Source organism: Entelurus aequoreus, linkage group LG08, assembly GCF_033978785.1.
Source record: "Entelurus aequoreus isolate RoL-2023_Sb linkage group LG08, RoL_Eaeq_v1.1, whole genome shotgun sequence".
Classification (NCBI taxonomy): Eukaryota; Metazoa; Chordata; class Actinopteri; order Syngnathiformes; family Syngnathidae; genus Entelurus; species Entelurus aequoreus.
Genome location: NC_084738.1, coordinates 51,805,911 through 51,824,240, shown reverse-complemented (window position 1 = coordinate 51,824,240; position 18,330 = coordinate 51,805,911). Strand labels below are relative to the sequence as shown.

General features: G+C 42.1%; 1 protein-coding gene across 1 annotated transcript in view; it reads right to left on the bottom strand.

Moving 5' to 3' along the window:
• Positions 1–12,247: 12,247 nt before the first annotated feature.
• Positions 12,248–18,330, bottom strand: part of sacm1la (SAC1 like phosphatidylinositide phosphatase a) — a 92,327-nt gene continuing 86,244 nt past the window's right edge. The window contains exon 20 of the mRNA XM_062056768.1: positions 12,248–12,756. Coding sequence (XP_061912752.1) covers positions 12,620–12,756 — 137 coding nt within the window. The 3' untranslated portion in view covers positions 12,248–12,619. The remainder of the gene's footprint in view (positions 12,757–18,330) is intronic.

Genomic DNA, 18,330 nt, shown 5'->3' with positions numbered 1-18,330 from the left:
TCTTTAGCAGTGTTGGTTTAGTTACTGAAAACCAGTAACTAGTTACAGTTACTAGTTACTTTACTTCAAAAGTAACTCAGTTACTAACTCAGTTACTTACACCAAAAAGTAATGCGTTACTGTGAAAAGTAACTATTTAGTTTAAAGCTCCCATTAATGCCCTTTTAGCCTTCATGTCAGTACTGTTATTGCACTGGAGAATAATACAATCTGTTGACCAACTTGACATGCATTTGTATCTTCCTTTTAACATAATTCATGAAAAACAGTGCCACATAAAAAGGCATTACTCTTTCTTTAAACTTGGACCAATGACCATTAATAAAAAACAACTGAAAGTGCAACATAAGAAGGCACATCATCTTCCTTGAAACATAGATAGTGAAATAAAGCCTGACATCTGGAGTGATGCTGCTGTCTTCCACACTTGGAGTCATGGATTGTAGAATCCTTGTTTTCAGTGGCAGGATCATTGACACAGATGGTGAAGTTTCAGTGCTCAGTAGAGATGTAACACTTTTGAGGGGTTTAAGCACCTGGAGGACCTCCTCTGCCACTCTCACATCATCTTCAGACAGGTTGATGATGTCTTTGACATTTGTCTGCAGGGTGTTGTGGGTCATTGCAGAGTATTAGCTGCCTGCTGCTGAAACATATCATAAGTGGAGTTCCACCTCGTTGGGACATCATGTATGAGCTTTATGAGTAGGCAGCTTTAGCATTTCTTGCTTCTTTGTCTTAAGCACATGAGCAGCTGTTGTGCTTGGGTGGAAGTAGGAAACCTCCTTCCTGATCCTCCCAAGGAGGCGCTCAATCCTATTGACTGAGATGTGATGCCAAATTCCCTACATGCACTACCTGTGGTCCCAGTCCTGCCTCATTCACTGCAATTATTAGATTTTTGGCATTATCACGTGACTTGGATATCTTTATCCTCCATTCCCCCACTGCTTGTCAGTACCTGCGCAAGGTGACTCTCGTAGAGGGGGCGTGTCTTCTCATCTGCCAGTCTGCTGTGATGAAGTGAGCGCTTATCGCCACATAGTTCCCCTGGACGTCCAGGTGGACGTTCCCCAGGACGCCCACCCTTCTGTCATGAGTGCAACAGATGATGCTCGGGATAATTCAACTTTTTTCTTCTCCTGCTCATAAAGATCTGGCAAAATCTTATCGCTGAAGTGGGTGCACGACGGGATGTCGTAACGTGGCTCGAGCACGTTCAGCATGTGTTTAAAAGCCTCGTTTTGCACAACCGAGTCTGCACATATAAACACACCGATTAAATGGCGCGGGGCGCCATGACCACGCTGTGTGTGGACTGAACGTGCGGACACCTTTTTTTTTGTTTCATATATCAAACCGCGGATCACGTGTGTGCCGAACCGAAGACCCCCCCCCCCCCCCCCCCCCCCACACACACACGCCTCTTTTTTTCTCTCCGGCTTGTGACAGAGGAAGATTCACATTTATGTAGTTTCTAGCCGATACTACATAAAAAATAACGTAAAGTAACGCAGTAACGCATCATGTAGTAACAGTAACTGAGTCACTGAATATAAAAAAATAACGCGTTAGATTACTAGTTACCACCGAAACTAACGGCGTTACAGTAACGCGTTACTTTGTAACGCGTTAGTCCCAACACTGGTCTTTAGACAGACGACGCTCAGTGCTCCGTAGCTGTGGGAGCAAGGCATTCTTTGGAGCCCATAGGAGAGGGCTCTCTTTGCGCCGGAGCAGCAGCACTGCATACCTTGTCACTCCGTCTATTTCTATTGTAGTGGTGCATTGCTCTACCAATTCTAGGGCCTGTTGATCTTCTTTGGAGCGAGTTAAAAGTTTTAATGTTCACATAAGGGGACATGTCGACTTCCCACAGACATTCTATATGGCGCTGGAGGTCAGAGTTGGGAGACAGTGCAGTAGCAGTGGGAATATTCACCAGGAAGTTGGTTTAAGTTGGCTGGACCTTGTAATGACCATCCAAGAGGAGTACACACTGTTACAGGGCTTCCAGGTGGACCAGCTCTTACTGGATGCTTGGGGATGAGTAGATGTGGGAAATCCGACCTAATGAGAAGTAATGGTTGGATTCTGTCTACCAGTGGAAGTGGAAGTCCTTGCAGATGGGAATATTTGTGCATGAGTGATTTGACAGGATAGCTGTGCTTGTGAAAGATTTAACTCGTCAGTCGTGAATGCATGGTGGATTTTGTATCTTTCTTTGGGCACATGAGCTGGGGATATTTCGATTGAGACAGCAGCTCCTTGTAGGTAGATCACCTCTGTCGAACAGTACGCAACGGAAGGTTCTCTGGCTCTTTAGTCAGATGGAGTTGCTGTACAGCTGATTAAAGTATGAGTGTCCTCTCTGATCCGTCATCGAGGATAGCGAAGCCTTCTAAGGACTGTTCAGCATTGTACAGACACACATGGACTAACTTTAGCATGACCTTTTGTGAGCAGTTTGGACAGTTAACATAGACAGTGTCTGGAGTGGTGCTGACCATCAGCACCTTCTTGGCTTCTTGATGGCACACATTGTGGAGCACAGTAAGATGTTGCTGCTTACATACTTTACAGGGCCTCTTAAGAGTGCATGCCTCAGGAGCGTGGTTCCTGCCGCATCTCCAACAATTTCTGTCTTTGATCCATGTGGCAATTTCTGATGCAGAATGGGTTTTGAATTTGGAGCACAAGCTCACATAATGTTCATTGGTGTCGCGGTATGGACAATATGGCTTAGGGCTGGATTTAGGCTTGGCTGAATTGGTACTGTGAGCTAGAACAGGCGTTGTAGCTCAAACTTGGCTCTCTGTGTTGTAATACACATTAGATGGATGCCCTTGTGCTCTGTTGTAGTTCTTAGCTCACTTTGGCTGGTTTTGGAACATGTAGGCTGTTCTCGATGAGATTCGCTTTGCTTGAGACTTTAACTGAAGCCAGGTGGAGAAGTCTGACAGCGTGTATGTTCTGTCTGTTCTAGTTCTCAGAATACCGTTGCTCAAGCTATACTCAACAAAGCTGTTTCTATAGTTGGCGGGCAATTTGCTGAGTAGTCATCGACGTGAGAGCCACATCTAAGTTCATAGCCCTTTTCACCCTCTAGGGAACGAAGCATGCCCACTAGCGCTTGGACTGGCAGGGCAAAATTGTCGAATGCGTCCGGATCTCCATATCTGATTGGAGGGGAGTAAAACATGGCTCCTAACTCACTCTGCACCAGCTGTCGAGGTTGTCCATATTTATCTTGAAGTGCTTGCAGAGCGGATGAATATGGCTTGGGATCATACATATAAGCTTGTGCTAACTTGTAGGCACATGGCAGCTGTAAGTGGTCCAACAGCACTTGATACTTGCCCAGGTGGGCATGTGAATTTAGCAGGTTATCCAATGCCATTTTGAGCAGTGCAATGTCTGACTCTTTTCCAGATGTGAATTGGGGCAAAGTAGGCCTTGGAAGTCCATATGAAGTAGCTATTAGGAGTTCCATTAGGTCGGTATCAGGTGCTGTGGCGGTGCTGTCAACGGCTGCAGTAAAGGTGGCATTGGAGGATAAGGGTGAGGCTGCAATACTGCATTCTGCTTAATTGGCTGTTGCAGTGAGTAAACTGTGGCAGGGGCTATGGTAGGAGGAGATATGGTAGCAAAAGTAGGCTGTGGCTGATACCCCAGAGTTGCGGGAGTAGAAGGCTGATAATCTGGAGGAACAAGCTGGACTTGGGGTAAAGGCGGACTGGTTGCGACGGTGGGATCAACTGCTGTGGCTGGAAGGGCTGGTGGTAGAGCATTTGCTGCTGGACTAGTGTGTCAAGATTCAAGCTCACCTTGTGAGTATGGTGGTGCTCCATTTAGATCAGCTGGGAACCGAAGGTTGAACTCACATTCGCTAAGTGGCCTGGATAAGACAGAACTGTTACGGCGCACGCGCAGTCTGCTTATCCCTCCTCTGCGGGAGCACTTGGAGGATCCGCTGACAGCGCGCTTGGACACACGCCCCTGCTCGCGCTGAGCGCAGCACGCCCATGCAGCGACAAGCCTGCACACCTGGGACTGATGAGGGCGAGCTGTATAAAGGACCAGTGGACCAAGGATCGACGCGGGAACTTAGTTACCTCTTTGTGTACCATAAGCCTTAAGCTCTCTCACTGTTGTAATTTTTCCCTCTGTGATTCTGACGTCCATGTTGCTCTCCCGCAGTGCCTTCCCGAGTCTTCCCTCTTCGAGATCTCCCGTTGTTTCCTCGGTGTTTTGGACTGCCTTCCTCGTTTCCCGACTCCTCGCTCGCCCCTGGACTCTGACGTCTCTCTCTGCCCCACGGACCCCTCGCGGATCTTGGACCCCTTTTGCCTTGCCCTCTTTGGACTTATCTGCATTCTCATCAACACTTGGTAACACACACTTCAGATATCTACACACACAGTCTTACACCACACACTCTTGTATTTTGGTCACACACTCCATTTCTATAGTTTAGTTGTATTGTTTGTTATTATTATATATATATTTATATATATATATACAGTATATATTGATTATATATATATATAATAAATTATCGAACATTACTGCTCCCTGGTGTCAGTTGCCGTTACCTCCCCTGTGCAAACCATAACAAGAACTATGTTTATCCTCCTTTAAGAAGGATGTAATTAGAGCAGCTTTCTCCAATTCCATTTCCTTTTCTACCAGTTTACGTTGCAGCATAAGACGTCTCGTAATTGCCTCTTTCGTCTTTAAGGCCATCTCCGCCTCCTCATCCAGTTTACGTCGCTGCCTTTCTTGTTCTCTCAGAAGTTCCTCCTTTTGACTGAAAGCTTCTCTGGATTGTTTGTCCAGAAGCTGGTACTGCTCATCAGCTAGGTTTTTCTCTCTTATTTGTCTGTGCACTTCCGCTAGTTCCATTTTTTTTACTCTCTCCTCCAACATTGCAGTCTGTAGGTCTGATAATCCCTCAGTGATGGACCTCCTGGCTGACGAGCAGGAACTACACTGAGTCTTGGCCCTACTGCATTGAGAGGCAGGTGATGGGCTTCGTGGAAATTATGCTCTCCTCCCAGTGGTCGGGGCTCCAATATCAACAGCTATGGTTGATGTATGTTGAGATTGATATCCAACTTCATAGTCATCAAGATGTGCTGGCAGTTGTCTCTCTCGTTGCTGCTGGATCTGCAGAGGCTTGTTCTGACTCCATGTTGTCTTCAGATGATTATCAATCCGGCTCGAAAGACCATGTGATAGAGTAGGTTACTCTGGATGAGGAATGCTGGTCTGATATCTTCTTAGGACAAGGACTCCGGTCAGAGAGTAGGGCACAGAGAGGCTTGGTGAAGTTGAACAAGTGTGTTGCAGGTGTGTGTGTGTGTGTGGTCTAAAGGGAACACATACAAAGAATGATTAGGATACATTTAGGAAATATAATATGCAATAATATAACAGGATATGTATAATATTATATATAATATACTCTACAATGTGTTATAAAATAAATATACAAACAAATGTACATGGACTATTAAAGGCCTACTGAAAGCCACTACTACCGACCACGCAGTCTGATAGTTTATATATCATGTGTTACATGCCAATACGGCCGGGTTAACTTATAAAGTGACATTTTAAATTTGCTGCTAAACTTCCGGTTCGAAACGCCTCTGAGGATGACGTATGCGCGTGACGTAGCCCGGGGAACACGGGTATGCCTTCCACATTGAAGCCAATACGAAAAAGCTCTGTTTTCATTTCATAATTCCACAGTATTCTGGACATCTGTGTTCGGGAATCTGTTGCAATTATGTTCATTGCATTATGGAGAAAGAAGCTGAGCAAGCAAAGAAGAAAGTTGTCGGTGCGAAACGGACGTATTTTTCGAACGAAGTCAGCAACAACAGTACACAGCCGGCACGTCTTTGTTTACATTCCCGAAAGATGCAGTCAAGATGGAAGAACTCGGATAACAGAGACTCTAACCAGGAGGACTTTTGACTTCGATACACAGACGCCTGTAGAGAACTGGGACAACACAGACTCTTACCAGGATTACTTTGATTTGGATGACAAAGACGCAGACGTGCTACCGTGAGTATGCAGCTTTGGCTTCTAAACATTTGATCGCTTGACCGTATGTGCGCAACTTTTTTTTTGCGTATGTACGTAACTTTTTTTAAATATATAAGCTTTATGAACCTTGGGTTAGGTGAACGGTCTTTTGGGCTGAGTGATTGTGTGTGTTGATCAGGTGTTTGAATTGTATTGGCGTGTTCTATGGAGCTAGGAGCTAGCATAGGAGCTAGGAGTTAGCATAACAAAGACGTAGGTGTTTTTATGCAGGATTAATTTGTGTCATATTAAATATAAGCCTGGTTGTGTTGTGGCTAATAGAGTAAATATATGTCTTGTGTTTATTTACTGTTTTAGTCATTCCCAGCTGAATACCAGGTACCGTGAGTATGCAGCCTTGGCTGCTAAACATTTGATAGCTTGACCGTATGTGCGCGTCACGTACGTAACTTTTTAAAAATATATAAGCTTTATGAACATTGGGTTAGGTGAACTGTCTTTTGGGCTGAGTGATTGTGTGTGTTGATCAGGTGTTTGAATTGTATTGGCGTGTTCTATGGAGGTAGGAGCTAGCAGAGGAGCTAGGAGCTAGCATAACAAACACGTAGGTGTTTTTATGCAGGATTAATTTGTGGCATATTAAATATAAGCCTGGTTGTGTTGTGGCTAATAGAGTATATATATGTCTTGTGTTTATATACTGTTGTAGTCATTCCCAGCTGAATATCAGGTACCGTGAGTATGCAGCCTTGGCTGCTAAACATTTGATAGCTTGACCGTATGTGCGCGTCACGTACGTAACTTTTTAAAAATATATAAGCTTTATGAACCTTGGGTTAGGTGAACGGTCTTTTGGGCTGAGTGATTGTGTGTGTTGATCAGGTGTTTGAATTGTATTGGCGTGTTCTATGGAGCTAGGAGCTAGCAGAGGAGCTAGGAGCTAGCATAACAAACACGTAGGTGTTTTTATGCAGGATTAATTTGTGGCATATTAAATATAAGCCTGGTTGTGTTGTGGCTAATAGAGTATATATATGTCTTGTGTTTATTTACTGTTGTAGTCATTCACAGCTGAATATCAGGTCACCCTCGGCTCTCACAGCATCTTCCCTATCTGAATAGCTTCAACTCCCCACTAGTCCTTCACTTGCACTTTACTCATCCACAAATCTTTCATCCTCGCTCAAATTAATGGGGAAATTGTCGCTTTCTCGGTCCGAATCTCTCTCACTTCATGCGGCCATCATTGTAAATAGGGAACTTTGCGTATATGTTCAATTGACTACGTCACGCTACTTCCGGTAGGGGCAAGCCTTTTTTTTATCAGATACCAAAAGTTGCGATCTTTATCGTCGTTGTTCTATACTAAATCCTTTCAGCAAAAATATGGCAATATCGCGAAATGATCAAGTATGACACATAGAATAGATCTGCTATCCCCGTTTAAATAAAAAAAATCATTTCAGTAGGCCTTAAAGCAGTCCATTAGAGATGAATGGAGAATAAGCGCTGTTGATTTAAACAGTGATTTAAACGTGGTCTGTGTCGCCCTCTAGTGGTAGAATAGGGTAACTACTGTGTAACAAGAAGTATTAACAGGGCGAAAGTTGAGCTGGTGAATTATATCGTCAAGCAGAAACATTGTTGCAAACAAACACTGGGTTAAAGCTACATATAACACATTATAGGCATTTTCACATTAATAACCGTGCTATATTCGACGTATACTTACACTTTAGTCAGGAACACACACAATGCTGTTTACACAATCACCCAAGAGCCCATATTACGCAGAAACGCTACAAACAGGAAATTACGTCTCAGACTAGATCGCCAAATTAAGAGCACAGGAAATCTAGCATCTCAAAACTGCATCAGAATAAGATAAGACTAAAACACTTTCTGACAATGGATGTCCGCTAACTTTTTGCAACTCAACGCTAAGAAAACGGAAATGCTGATTATCGGTCCTGCTAAACACAGACACCTATTTAATAATACCACCTTAACATTTGACAACCAAACAATTACACAAGGCGACTCAGTAAAGAATCTGGGTATTATAAAAAAAATAAAAATACAAAAATAAAATGAATAGCTTGCAGCTCAGGACGGGCTCAGCTGACTGTGTGGGCATACTGTCCATGCCACCGAGACTGTGGAAGGGCCCTCCAAACAGCTCCAGAGGTAGTCCTGAGAAGACTGCAAACACTGGCCAGTATTTTGTAACAAAATGTGTTAAAACAAAATCCATCCATCCATCCATCCATCCATCTTCTTCCGCTTATCCGAGGTCGGGTCGCGGGGGCAGCAGCTTAAGCAGGGAAGCCCAGACTTCCCTCTCCCCAGCCACTTCGTCCAGCTACTCCCGGGAGATCCCGAGGCGTTCCCTGGCCAGCCGGGAGACAAAACAAAATATATGTTGTATTAAGCAATTCCCTTTACTGTGTATTTTAGAATACAACAAAAAAAAAATCAATGTTTTCAGTGTGCACAAATACTTAAAAAATGTCAAGGCATTTGTCAGGTAGAGACAGTGATCATGTTGAAGTTGTAAAACATTTAGTTTTCAAAAGAACTCAAAAGAAAGGAGACAGAATAAGGGACATTTACACCACACGGAATCTCTGTGTGGTTTTCTAGCTGCACGGTGGCAGAGAGAAAGAGATTACAGGGGGTCATAAACGCGGCCCAGAAGATCACTGCATGTCCTCTTACATCTCTAGAGGACCTGCATAAGAGACACTGCAACAGAAGAGCAAACAGCATCCTCAAGGACTCATCCCACCCAGGTCACCACTGGCTTGAACTCTTGCCCTCAGGGAGGCGTTATAAGACCATCAAAGCAAGGACAATAGACTGAAAAACAGTTTCTATCCTAGAGCTGTTATTGCCCTAAACTCTGCACTTACCTGAACACTCACCACTTTATTACTTGCTTACCTCTGATAAAGATCTACTGTGCAATGTTTTTTTAACATTTCATTTGTTAAATTTTTTATTGTTTTATTATTGTTGTCTTAACACTATTGTAGGTTTGTTTTAAAAGCACTGAGCTGGATTGCTGTCCAATTTCGTTGTTTCCATACAATAAAAATAAAGGTATTCTGATTCTGATTCTGATTTTGAACACAAGTTTTAGGTACGGCCCGGTAGCAGTGGTTGGGGACCACTGCTCTAACAGGTATTCAAAATCCCCTATTCAAAAGAGGAACATCACAAGCACGTGGGGATGTGAACTTGGCTTTTACACCAGTTGAGCAGAAGCTTTGCAAACACTTTGTCAGGGTGACAACTATAGTAGGAAAGAGAGGAAGGAAAGTTTCAGTTCCTCTCACCCCAATCATGTCAGACTTGCTTGATGTTTCAATTGAGAAGCGAGAAGACTGTGGGGTCCCAAATAAAAATGGATTCCCGTTTGCATTGCATTCCTCTGTCCGCTATCTCAAGGGTTTTGACTGCTTAAGGTCACCATTTATATACCTGGCTTTTGACAAATGTTCAATTATTTGTGCTGAGTTACATAACACTTGATTTACTTAAGTGGCCATGGATTTTAAAGAACAGGACACATGTCAAAGCAACTTTTTTAAAAGGAGCAGACGAGTCCAAAGGGTCAAAAAGTCCATGAGTGTTAACAAAGGAGGGGGCAGTACAAGGTAAAAAGAAAAGCGATGAGGGAGACGCTAGAGATGGTCCATCCATCAAGGACAGGACTTTTTGTCAAAAGGGCGTGTAGCTAATCAATTAGCTACACGCTAAAATAAAATATTAATACCTGATGCTAGTTGCTTCTTGTGAGATTTTAACCTTTAGCTATTCGAGAGCTCAAACCTCTTCAGCCTTGTACCAGATATTAGACGTCCCAGAACAAATAAAAGATTATTTATCAAATGGGATTTTCCTAAACAAAAACATAAGTTAAAAAACACAAACACAAAGGATAGAAAAATACAACAAAATGTTTTTTTTCCTAAAGATAAACAAATGCTTGTAAGATGCGGCTAATCCCCTGTATTACCTTCAAAGCTCTCTAAAACATCTTCACAAACCTCCAACGTTGTACAGTATATACACACGTACATGCTACAAGTATATAGAAGAATGTGCTGCAGTGGAAATAAATTTAAGGAAATACATTGGGATGCATAAAGTACCAAGAAAAACAGACTGCCAGCGCTGTTACAAATTACGTGGTGTACTCCGCCTTCCGCCCAAGTGCAGCTGGGATAGGCTCCAGCACCCCCCACGACCCCGATAGGGGCATGCGGTAGAAAATGGATGGATCATACAGCATTCTTCATAGCTTTCTGCTTTTTTTAACAGCATCCTGCATATGCCAGCAATAGGCACTGTTTGCCCACTATCATAAACAAACAAACTTACCTGAGATGCCATCTTGAAGACGTAGGCTCCAGGCCGCAGCAATGCCCGACTGCCGACGCAAATTGCCAGCTTGCTGATAAGGGGAAAAACTTTTGTGCCAGTAAAGATTACTCTTCATGCTTCAGAAAGCACACCAGGAAAAAGCCATTCAAATGCAGTCACAGTGACAGATGTTTGTCCAGGTCTGACCATCTGGCTCTTCAAATTAAGAGGTATATTCTGAAGCAGGGGTGAGCACCAAAACCAAGCAAGGCAACGGAGGGCAAAGGTTTGGGGTTTTTTTCGGTAATTTTTTTTTTTTAAAGGGAAGATTTTTGAGTCAGAAAAGATACTCTTTTCAATCAAAAAATTGCAATAACATGACATAACCTTTCAAGTAGTTAATTTGTATGCTGTGTTTTCTGTGGGGGGCTATGAGAGACAAAGCAGCAGGGGACGCCCTCATCTCCAGTGTGTCTTCTGACGATGCCACCATCCTCTCCGCAAGTGGGTCTTCCGTCGTCGTCAGCCTCGTCTCCCGTGAGTCCAACAATGTAGCCCTGAGTCCAACAGTGTAGCCTGCTCGCCTTCCGCAGAAGCGCCCGTCTGGCCCTCACTTTCCTCGTCTGTTGCGGAGGTGTCTGCATGTCGCTCGCTCTACTCGTCCCCGTCAGCGGCGAAGGTGCCCGTGCTCCTCGTCCTTGTGAGCGCGCCCGACTGTCGCCTGCGCTCCTCGTCAGCGGCAGAGGCGCGCACCCCGCTCGTGCCTACCTAACGGGTGTCCTGCATGCCAGCAGCAGCGTTGCCTGGGACTTATGCGTGTACCACCGCAGCTGCTCCCACAGCCGCCACGCACCGGCCTGCAGCAAAGTCATTCTTGCTGTCGGTACCAAAACTCTTCCCTGCTGGCTTCAGCTGCAGTTTTGCGACCCGCCACCAAAGTCCTCCCACTGACCTGCCTTGTTTTGGACTTATGTTTTTCTTTCCTTTTCACGTCTGGAATCCGTTTTGTTTGGGGGCATCCTGTCACGCCCTCATGACTGTTTTGGACTTATGTTTACTTTTTCCCGTGTGTGGTATTTCAGTTCCTGTACTGTGCCCTTAATTTGCTATTCCACTTCCCCTTTCCAAGCACATGCGTCCACATCTGCTACCCGATTGGCAAACCGGGGCACACCTGCAGCAGTTTGCCAATCACTCTCTTATTTACTTTGGCGCTGTCGGTTCATTGTCATTCATTATGTCATTCGTTCTGCCTATTGTTATGCCTAATGTTCCCCAAAATAAGTTCCGTGACTAGTGCATTTATTTTAGCACTGACCTTTTTTTGCTCTGTTTTCTCACTCGCTCGTGAGTGTGTTTCTACCCATTATTAAATCATGTTATATTACTCATCTTCTGCCTGTCGTCTTTTGCATCTTGGGGATCACATCGCTAAAGCTGCCATCCATGCTTCCAAGCAACCTGACAGTTGCAAACAGGTTTTTGTATCCTCCAACTATGAAAATATTTGATTTATCAATAGGAAGACTACTTAAGGGAAATGGGTCTGGAACCATCTAACAGCAATAAACAAGGGACAACGGTGGTCTACAAAACCATCACTAATAAGTAATCTCAATGTAATAGTTAACAAGATGCCTTTAAAACATAGTTGTTTCCTATGCTTAACCATTAAAATTGTGCCAAGTGGACTGATCAATCATTAACCAATTATTAACCAAATAATTGAATGATTAATTAATGACTAAAGAATAATACTACAAAAAAGGAGCCATATGAGGAATATAGGAGGCTGGAAAAATGTGACAGTGTGCATGTCGAAAATCTCTTTTGAAAGGTATATTAAATCAAGAGATAATACAGAATAAAACCTGAATATGACTTTTAACCTTATACATATTGGGTCACTGAGTCAAGATATTGCTCAATAATTACAACCTGTAGAGGACTGACAACAGATATATAAACAGAAATAGCTTCAAAATCCTATGTTATCCCAAAACGTTGTGGGTAATATACTTAAATGTAATCAGCATAAAGGAAAGTGTTCTGGAGTGATATGTTGTGATGATGATAGACTAAACCTTTGACATGTTGAGGGAAATATATATACCAGACTGGACTGCCATGAAGAGGAATAAGAATAACAGTGTTGAGGTACTTGAGTGAGCTGTGTCTGCACACAGACTACTCAGTCCATCTTCTCCTTGTGAACAAGTTTGGGAGCGTCCACAAAGTCATGTCCATTAAACAAGATGATGGTGGCTGTGATAGCACTGCAAACTCCCCAGAACATCACATAAGCAAAGGTCTCGGTCAATGTGTCACCTGAAACACAACAAAAAAGTTACCATTAAGTTGCTTTGTTTGCATAAATGCATGATTTAAACAAAACAAACGGCACCTTTTAAATCAGGTAAGTATTTAGAGGTTTTCCCCTTTACATATTTTGTTGTTTTCACTTTTTTTTTCTTGTCACTTCCTGTGCAGATGGACTGAAACAAGCTCTTAAAAGAACTGGACTACTTTGACACTTTTCCCAAACATAGACGGATGCCATAGTTATCCATCTGTTTACTGACACCACTGGTTGGAATACCGTCCAGCGTGTGAACTAACTTGAAGAAATAAAGCTCAACTTCAAAGGTGCTGACCAGCTACTGCCATAATATACCCCTCCAGGATTTCACTGACTTCTTTAGTGATTGTTGCAGCCTAAAATGCCTGAATTTGCGCCGTGCGGTAAAAGTTGCAATGTTTGAGGGTTAGTTTTTTCCAATAACATTAAATCAAATTAAAATGTTATTAGGGATATTTCAATCAGGGTTTTTTGCTGTCGATTCCGATCATCCATGGGTAAAATCAGCCGATACCAATACCAATCACTTGTTATCTGTACATTATTAATGCTTTTTTAAAGAGTGCTATTGACAGTTTAACACTATTAAGTATAAAACACACTATTTAAAATAGTTATTAATTCTATTTTTTATATTTTTTTATATCATAACAAAGTCAATTGGACACAATAACTAAACAAAAATCAAAAGCTATTATCTATTACTCTTTTAAATCATTTTTGCCCTCAAAGTCTTCCTGTGTCCATGGACATATTCTCTGAATTTGTGAACATAAAAAAAAGGGTATTGGAGGAAGATTGGGTGGTCGGTTGTCTTCACTTCTGGTTTGTGTGGTGTTGCACGGGTTTTGCTTCCAGTTGGGCGGGGTCCATGCCCGTCTGTTCTGGCCTTGCGCTCTTGGGTCTGTGTCGGTGGCTTGATGTGGGGGCAGCACAGCCCACTTGTCTGGTGTGGGTGCTCTGTCTCGGTTGTTTGGGCGGTGGTGTGTTTGGATTGGACAGGGGAGTCAAGTCTTTAAGTGGAGGGTGGTGTTGAATTATCTTGTTTGCGTGTCCTTGTGCAAGACACGTTACCCATATTGCTCCTGATTTTCTGTAATGGAGGTCATTATTATGGAAATACACAACTAGCTGCTAGCTAGTCAGAGGACACAAATAAATATAATATTAGCCAAAGGGGATCGGCGTTTATGATCTGCATTAAAAGGCATTACTCAGTAAGTAATTTTTGAAAAAATGCATCCAATCCTGACCGGTGGCCAATCAATTGGCACATCACTATTGTTTATGGACTTATCAATGTTTTAAGTGTTCCTTGTAGGGCTTAACCTCAAAAAGCACAGGATTTCAACAAAAATGGGGGAAAAAATGCATTGACGTTTTATACAGACTTAAAGTACCAGTAGAGTGGAAAAACAAGTCGCCTCTATATTGAAGCTATTATCATATATAGCTGATGTATGACACCAAAAGATTTACAAAGTTTGGGAGTAAATAGAAATGATCAAAATAGTATCAATCTTACAGCGATTCCCTAACCATTTGGAGAGATAATGAGCTAGCCAGTCACATGATCGCGTGACGTCGAGGTAAGAATCATAGATCCGTTCCCCATCAACGACAATGCAAATCATGCAGACTTTGGGAGAGCCAACAACGATTACTTAGTACAATTGTGATCCAGAGTCTTATATTTTTGATCCTGAATATAAGGAGGGTTAGCTGCAAGTTTTAGAAACTCTGCTAAACAGATGCTTTAAAAAGAAATACAAACTACAAACATAATAAAACGATTGCTCACTGTACAATGTCTGCTGTCATTGCGATGACGACTGATAAGATGTTCATACATACCCGTTGAGATGAATAATTAATTTTAATCCATACAAAGGGTTAAACAAGTTGCTGCTGACACTATCTTCTGTTAGAGTGTAGTTTGTTTAATTAGACTTAGACTTAGACAAACTTTAATGATCTACAAGGGAAATTGTTCAACACAGTAGCTCAGTTACAATGATGGAAAGTGTAAGGATGGAAAGGACAATGCAGGTATAAATAGACTAATATAGCGATAAAAAATCTAACATACAGTATATACGAATATATACATATGTGTACAGAATAATATATATACAGATATATTATATTATGTCTATAACATATATACAATATATACCAATGACCATGTACAATATTACAGTACTATAAACAAACTATAAATTAAAAGTCACAGATGAACAACTTCTAGATTGATGTCTAAATCCTCCTATAATCCAGGTGAGTGGCATGAGTTATAATCTAGAAAAAATGTTGACAAGCGGAGACGCAATGCAGCAGTAGCAGAAACGGCAGCAAACAAGGCAATGCTGCCGTGCTGCATAAGCTTCTTCTTCTTTACAGTTTTACGGCAGTTTGCATCCATATATGTTGCATTACTGTCATCTTCAATTTCATTTTATAATTACATTAAATTCTCTCCTTGATTCCAGTGCAGCATAAACTATATATAGGTCTTGTTTATCAATGCTAAAAAATACTTTGTGTGAGTTAGCGCTTATAATAACAACATTACTAATATTTGGTAAATATTTAGGTCACGAGATATGAATAGAGTATTGTTTGTATGTTTTGAATGGCTATTTAGAGTTTTGTGGCCAAAATAGAGAGGTCCCATTGACTCCATTATTAACAGACTTTTTATGTATTTATTTATTTACGACTTACAATGCATAAAAAAAGGTCTGCAGTCATCTACGTGACTCAGGTTGATTGATGGGCGAACGGACGGTGTTACGGTGTTGGCAAAAGGTAATGAAAAAGTTAATGATGTTGAGTCTTCATCTTCATCATTGATCAAAGAAAAAGACCAAATAAGCCATCAGGTGCCCAGTTTGGAAAAAGAAGAACAGAAGATAATGAGCAACAGGCACAAGATAAAGGTATACAGATTTTTATGATTGGCGTGAGTGACAGTAGGCTATAGGTCATTAGCCTCTTTCTAACATGTTGCTATTAGCTACAGAAGACAACTGTATTTGGTTTTTAGTTTTGCTGAACTAGCAACTATAATGGAGGCATCATGTCATGCAACTAATTTCATCCATAGGCAACCAAGTCTAGTTTCTGTTTGCAACACGACACATGCAAATTCACACAGACTCTGGAACTGTTTATTCCTATATATACGCTATATACTAAGTTAAATAACTTCTAATATATATTGACATTGCATTTTGTAAGCAGCTTAAACAGGGTGAAAAAACCAGGTTGAAACATCTGCCACATTCTTAGCACTAAATTCATATAATGTTAACAATCTGCTGTTTCTCAATGTACAAAACTGGTGTTATCATGACTGGAACTGTTCAGATGTTATTCTACAAAACTCTTAAATGAAGAAAACATTTTTTATGCTCATAGTGTTATGGACCGGGCGCATGCCAATGCGCATTCGTCAGTAAGCGGCAGAGCGCACATCAGGACACGCCCACGGCCGTGCATCCCCGCACGCGTCACTCCTGCTGCAGCCAGCAGCTGCAATCAATCACAGGCACTCAACGCACCTGGCGCTAATGAGAGGTCCTGCCTTCAAAAGCCTGCTCAACCTACTATCCGGCGCCAGAACGTAAACTCATCCGTTGGAGTACCGTAAGCGATATCTAAGCTCTATGCCTTTTTCTCTCTGTGTTTCTTCCCCGTGTTTGATTAGTCCCCGTGTCTTTCCTTGTCTCCTCCAGCAGTCTGCCTTTGTTCCCGCGTCGACGAGCTGTGCGTCTCGTCATATCTTGCTCCTCTGCTTCCCGGACTGCCTCCTCGATCCTCGACCCCCGCTTGGACACGGACCTTCTTTGCCCCTGCTATAGCCCCCGACTTCCTGCCTGCTCTCGGCCATACGAGCCTGCCAAGACCCTTTTGGACTCTTCTCTCGCCCAACACTCACGGTAATACACAACAATTGATTCCACACATAGTCACACACACCACATACATTTTTGGATCTAGTTTACACTCCATTACCTTAGTTTATATTATTATTGTTTGATTATATATATATATATATATATATATATATATATATATATATATATATATATATATATATATATATATATATAGATAGTGACTACAGCAGGTGTCCCCAAACTACGGCCCGCGGGCCGGCCCCAAGCATCCAAAATCCGGCACACAGGAAGTCCCAAGTTAAAAAAAAAGTTATATATATATATATATATATATATATATATATATATATATATATATATATATATATATATATATATATATATATATATATAATATACATACAGCCTGGCCCCCGGCCAATTTTTTTTAACCCGATGCGGCCCCCGAGTCAAAACGTTTGGGGACCCCTGGACTACAGGGTTTCCCGCAGCGCTTTGTTGTTAAGGCGGCCGTCTTAACAACAAAGAGCCACCGCCTAAACTAAAGTCTTAACAAGCTGCTCCGCATAGTTCTGCCTCTGCCTCTGTCAGTACGTCTCTGCAGCACCCAGTTTGTGCCACCCACAGAACCATCTGATTGGTTACACGCAGAGCGGTAACAACCAATCAGCAGTGCGTATTCAGAGCACATGTAACAGCCAATCAGCAGTGCGTATTCAGAGCGCATGTGACAGCCAATCAGCAGTGCGTATTCAGAGCGCATGGAGTCGGTGCTCCTTCGGTGGAGTGAGCAGAAAGGTAAGCATAAGGCAGCGGACTCTCCCCAATTATATAACACTTCCAAGTCAACTACTAGTAACATCACTATGAGCCCGTTGACGTTCTAGAAACATAAGCGGCAGGTCAGCTCGCTCGCAGTCCTTAAGGTGAAGGCTAATTAGCTTTTAGTGTAACGTTAGCTCACTGGGCGGTGTGTGTGTGCGTGTGTGTGTGTGTGTGTGTGTGTGTGTGTGTGTGTGTGTGTGTGTGTGTGTGTGTGTGTGTGTGTGTTACGGACAGCAAAGCCCTGTCTGTCTGAGAGAAAGACAAGCATTATTGACCTCCAGTTAACAACTAAGTTAACACTTGTGATTTAGGGCTATATAAATAAACATTGATTGATTGATTGATATCACTACCTTTTTCTGTGTTGATTGAGCTGTGTTGACGCAGCAAAAAAGGACATTATGTTAAAGTAAGAGTTTTCCCTAAAGCTGTCTCTGATAGTTGATGTAATAATGTAACTGCATCATAAAGCCTACATGAACTCCATGTTGTTTAGGGATGAATAGTCTCTCCTATTGCTATTGTAGGCAAGGCAAGGCAACTTTATTTGTATAGCACTTTTCATACACAAGGCAGACCAAAGTGCTTCACAGCACATGTGGTACAACAAAGTGAAATGAAAGAAAATAAAAGCAAAATTAAAATGCAGACAATAAAAAACAATTGTACTATTTTTTCAGCTATAGTTACATTAATCATAATAATGTAGCAGCCTAGTTTTGAATGACAGAGTCCCTGCAATCACATGTTGATAAAAATATAACATTTACATAATAAAAATCAACTACAGGCATCCCAAATGCTGTAATAAATTAG